This window comes from Harmonia axyridis, chromosome 4, assembly GCF_914767665.1.
Source record: "Harmonia axyridis chromosome 4, icHarAxyr1.1, whole genome shotgun sequence".
Lineage (NCBI taxonomy): Eukaryota > Metazoa > Arthropoda > Insecta > Coleoptera > Coccinellidae > Harmonia > Harmonia axyridis.
This window is the reverse complement of record NC_059504.1, coordinates 30,648,828-30,653,969: the sequence shown is the minus strand read 5'-3', so window position 1 is coordinate 30,653,969 and position 5,142 is coordinate 30,648,828. Positions and strand designations below refer to the sequence as shown.

The 5,142-nt window shown below is 40.3% G+C and overlaps 1 protein-coding gene across 1 annotated transcript; it reads left to right on the top strand.

The window, feature by feature from the left end:
• The first annotated feature begins 1,687 nt into the window (after nucleotides 1-1,687).
• Nucleotides 1,688-4,619, top strand: LOC123678673. Its single transcript, XM_045615811.1, has 3 exons — nucleotides 1,688-1,977; nucleotides 2,307-2,398; nucleotides 2,860-4,619. Exons 1-3 carry the CDS (start codon nucleotides 1,688-1,690, stop codon nucleotides 4,617-4,619), a joined length of 2,142 nt encoding a protein of 713 aa, XP_045471767.1.
• Nucleotides 4,620-5,142: the final 523 nt, after the last annotated feature.

Genomic DNA, 5,142 nt, shown 5'->3' with positions numbered 1-5,142 from the left:
TGGACGTGAATCGTCTTGATAAAGATGAATTAAGTTATGAATTAGCTGTAAGAGGTGTAGGTAACGTGAATACGGTTGTTGAGATGAGAAAGAGTCTTAGATGTTATTTGAGGTTAGAAAAATCGGGAATTAAAACCAAGTATCCATCATATCCAAATCGGTTCGAAGATGACTTAAAGGTGATAGAAAACTCGATTTCGTTGTTTCAAAGAGAATTATTAGACTTTTCGGGTGATGAAAAGAGTCCATCTTTTCTTAAGACATCTACACGCTTGTTACATTTATTTAAGCGAGCGGAAAGATCTCAAGCGCTCTCAGAAGAACAACAGGTTCTCCGGTCAGGATATTCAGCTAAAATAATTGGATTACAGGCGGAATTAGGGTCGCGAGCTAGGAAATATAGGAGATTGTCGCTGCAAACTCAGTCACCTCTTGAGTTGAGCATGCTGATGTATAAAGCTGGTATATCTGATTCATCGTCGGAATCTGAGTCGGATGACGTCACAGTTAGTGATATAGTTCACCGGACCACTAATGCAGCCTCAGCTCCTCAATGTAAGGTACCTTCAGTATCAGTAGCCAAGTGGAATATTACCAAATTCAGTGGAGATAATTCTAAGTGCTCCTTGAGTTCTTTCCTTGAAAATGTTGAGGAATTATGTATTTCCCGGAACGTTACAGAGGAGCAGTTGTTCTTGTCTGCTAGCGATTTATTTGTGGGTAAAGCTCTTATCTGGTTCCGATCTGTCCGGTCCACCTTGTCAACGTGGTCTCAGTTAGTTGACGAATTGAGAAAACAGTTTCTTCCTCCCAATTATAATGAGAAACTCTTCGATGAGATCAAACGCAGAACACAGGGTCCTGATGAAAGCATCGGTTTGTATCTGGCAATGATGGACACTATGTTCAAACGTCTTACTGTACCAGTCAATGAGGAAGCTCGACTGAGAATCCTTCTTCGTAATATCTCACCCTTTTACCAGAGTCAGTTAGGTTTGACTAACATAACCTTGATTTCGCAACTGTTGAATATCGGAAGACAACTCGAGGCTCGCAAAGAATCCATCGAATCCTTTGTACCTCCTCCCCGAAATAGGAGCTCTCTGATGGAACCTGATTTAGCATACGTATATGCAGAACAACCTTCTGCCTCTTCTGTTGATGTGAGTACTTCTTCTGCTGATATAAGTACCTCTTCGGCTGAGGTAAATGCAGTATTGACTTGCTGGAATTGTAAGCAACCCGGTCATGCTGCTAGGGATTGTAAGATGACCAAAAATAAGTACTGTTTCAAGTGTGCTCGTCCAGGTTCCACCTGTCCTAAGTGTAAGCCGTCGAAAAACTGAGGGGGAAGACCTCTAATGGCAGTATGTGTGCCTTCCCTCATTTCTCTGCCCGTGATCGTTTACCTTTACACCAGAAAGCTTTGTTAGATTATGTGTTGGCGCATGCGCAAAACGATGAACGCCCATATTTGTCGGTTTCTGTTTTTGATGTTGATTTGTTAGGTCTTTTGGATTCTGGTGCTTCATGCACGATTATAGGAGGCCCTGGATGGGCAATGTTGAAGAATTTAAATTTAAGTATTAATGTCGATAATGTTCTTTCTTGTAGAGTCGCTAATGGACAAAGTTATTCAAGTATCGGTTCGGTAGATTTACCAATTAAGCTTGAGAATAAGGTTAAGATGATTTCAGCCTTAGTAGTTCCTGAGTTGCCGCACTCTTTAATCCTAAGCATTGATTTTTGGAGGAAGTTTGGTGTCGTACCGGATCTTCGTTGTGGGAAATGGGTATTTCAACGAGATGCTGATGTCCCTGTGGATCCGATTGCTTCAGAGGATCACCTTACCCCTGAGCAATCTAGGATTTTGAATGAGGTTGTGCAGGAAGCTTTTCAGAACATGAGTGACGAGTTAGGGTGTACTAAACTGGTGGAACATGAGATTAAAACCTCGTGTCGTCCCATTAAGCAGAGGTATTATCCTGTGAGTCCGGTAATGCAGGGTGTTTGTGCAAGAAACAGTTATGAAGTTCGAGCGACCGCGAAGTATCATAGGATTGCGCGTAAACGATGTCAACACTAATGGCTCTGCCCAGAACGCAAGAGACATATGAATAATATAGTTTGAATGATTGACTTCGCTAGTCCGCCCAACAATTGTGCTTGACATTTCTAAATATTAATTGACTTTTCGCATTTTTTTTCTTGATTTTTTAACGCTTTTGAAATACCCGCTTTAATCATCGCTTTGTCTTTTCGCCTACGCCTTTGTTAGTGTTTTTTCTACACCGCTTTAAACCCAGAAAGTTGGAGCTGATAACCCGCACCAAGGGCCCTGTGAAGAGCTGGGATTTGTACCAGAGACCATTTGTTCTTCAACCTGAAGCTCCATTTGGTAAGTCATCATTGTTGACCGCAATTATTATTTGCATTATTATCAAATATTTCGCTGTCGCTTCAACTATCCAACTACAAACGCACTCAGACATACAGTCCATTTTTCTCTCAAACAATACTGAGCTATCGGACGTAACATTGGTCCTTTTTCGCAGCCGGATATTGAATTTTGCATAATTTTGGTTTATTAATTTGTTTTCATTTCCCATTTATCGCTGTCATAAACATTTTTTGTGCCTTTTATTTCATAGTTCATAGTTATAATCTCGCATCTGGTGACGAGTAACGTCATATGTACCTATCTTCATTCCTTTCATTTTCCGTCGTCTAGAAATCGTTTATGCACACACATTTGAAAATTATTGATTGCTTTTGGACTTACCTTGAATTAATTTTCTATACATTTCATTATAGCCAAGCTCCTCTCATATTGCCTTCACGTATTTCGGTATTCTATAGATTTTTGTAAAGTTTACGCTTTCACGGATTCCCAAATCACATTAGATTGGATCAAGGGATCACCACATCGGTGGCCTACATTTGTAGCCAACAGAGTAGCTCACATCCAGGAGAAGGTACCTAGTGCTTCGTGGTATCACATTGACTCCAAAAATAACCCCGCTGATGCCGGGTCCAGAGGGTTATTGCCTTCAGAATTCGCCTATCAGTCCATTTGGTTTGATGGACCTCAATTATTGCACACGCCTTCAAGCTCATTTCCTGTTAATATCGATATTGATGTGACCACTCAACAGAACATTAATAATTTTTGCTCGAAACTTTCAGATAAATCTGCCCAGAATATTATAATTTCTTTACTCGATAGTATTTCTTCGTTGACCAGAATTCAAAGAATTCTCGCATATGTTCTTCGCTTCACGCATAACGCTAAAAAAGAGAGTGATAAACTGTCTGGAAATCTCACACTCCTTGAGCTAAATGAATCATTGTTTCAATTAGTCAGAGTCACGCAACAACATGCCTTTTCAACCAAAGTTAAAGGGAACACTTTTCCCAAACATTGGCAGAAATTGAAAATTTTTCTTGATGAACGAGGTATATTAAGAGTAGGAGGCAGGATTGATTCATCCTCGTTATCTTTCGAGTCAAAACACCCAATGCTTCTACCTAAAAAGAGTCGTTTGACAGCACTTGTCGTTGATATGTACCATAAAAAATATTTACATGCAGGACTTCGCACTCTTAGATTTCTGATTGCTCAAAGATTTTGGATCATCAGTGGTAGAAAGGCCATTTCTTCGGTTATGAATAGGTGTTTAAAATGTTTCAAAATTCGGCCCAAGCCATATCAACCCCCTATGGGTGCACTTCCAAAACCACGGATTTCTGAAGTTAAACCTTTCAGTAATTGTGGAGTAGATTTCGCAGGTCCTTACTCTATAACTATAGGTCGACATCGTGGTGTCAAAACGGTGAAGGCTTGTGTATGTTTATTTGTTTGTTTCGCTACAAAGGCCCTCCATTTAGAATTGGCAACCGATTTGTCCACTGAGACATTTCTATCCGCTCTCCAAAGACTTATTGCGCGACGAGGAAAAATAAGTCATTTATATTCTGACTGTGGTACTAATTTTGTCGGTGCCAATCGAGAAATAATCAATTTGATGAAAGATTCTGCTGAAAGGGAGCACATACAGTGGCATTTCAACCCCCCTTCAGCTCCGCATATGGGTGGTTTATGGGAAGCAGGTGTCAAATCTGTGAAAACCCATTTGAGCAGAGTTATAGGAGCTCAAATTCTCACATATGAGGAGTTTTATACGGTTCTTTGTCTCATCGAGGCTATATTGAACTCTCGCCTGCTAGAAGCATTGTCTTCAGACCCAGAAGATGTGTCCGCCCTTTCACCTGGTCATTTCCTTACCCTTGAACCACTTAATGCCCTTCCTTATCCCGATATTACCCAACTTCCCTTGAACCGCCTTAGTCGTTGGCAATGTCTCCAGCGAATTCAACAAGATTTTTGGAAACGTTGGCAACGTGAATACCTGCACACTTTGCAGCAATGTTCCAAATGGTACACGCCGGGCAATAATCCTCCTAAACTTGGAGATTTAGTGCTCATCAAAGATGAGAGGCTTCCTCCTTGCCAATGGGCACTTGGACGAATTTCATCTCTGTCCAATGCAATCGATGGACGTTCCCGCATCGCCACTGTTAAAACCCGATCTGGTTTCTTGAAGAGACCGGTTGTTTAGCTTTTCCCTTTGCCTGTTGAAATTTGATAGGCACCTATATTAATTGTGGTTAATAAATTAATTTTTTTTTCTCTCTCAATTTTTTTTATAATTAAGTCGCACCTAATGCAGTTTTAGAAAACCAATGTTATGTACGGTATTTATTTTTTTTTCTCTTTTTTTTTTTATCTTTCATTCATTTTCCATTTTTCGCGCCCGGAGAATGTTTGTGCAAGAAACAGTTATGAAGTTCGAGCGACCGCGAAGTATCATAGGATTGCGCGTAAACGATGTCAACACTGATGGCTCTGCCCAGAACGCAAGAGACATATGAATAATATAGTTTGAATGATTGACTTCGCTAGTCCGCCCAACAATTGTGCTTGACATTTCTAAATATTAATTGACTTTTCGCATTTTTTTTCTTGATTTTTTAACGCTTTTGAAATACCCGCTTTATTCATCGCTTTGTCTTTTCGCCTACGCCTTTGTTAGTGTTTTTTCTACACCGCTTTAAACCCAGAAAGTTGGAGCTGATAACCCG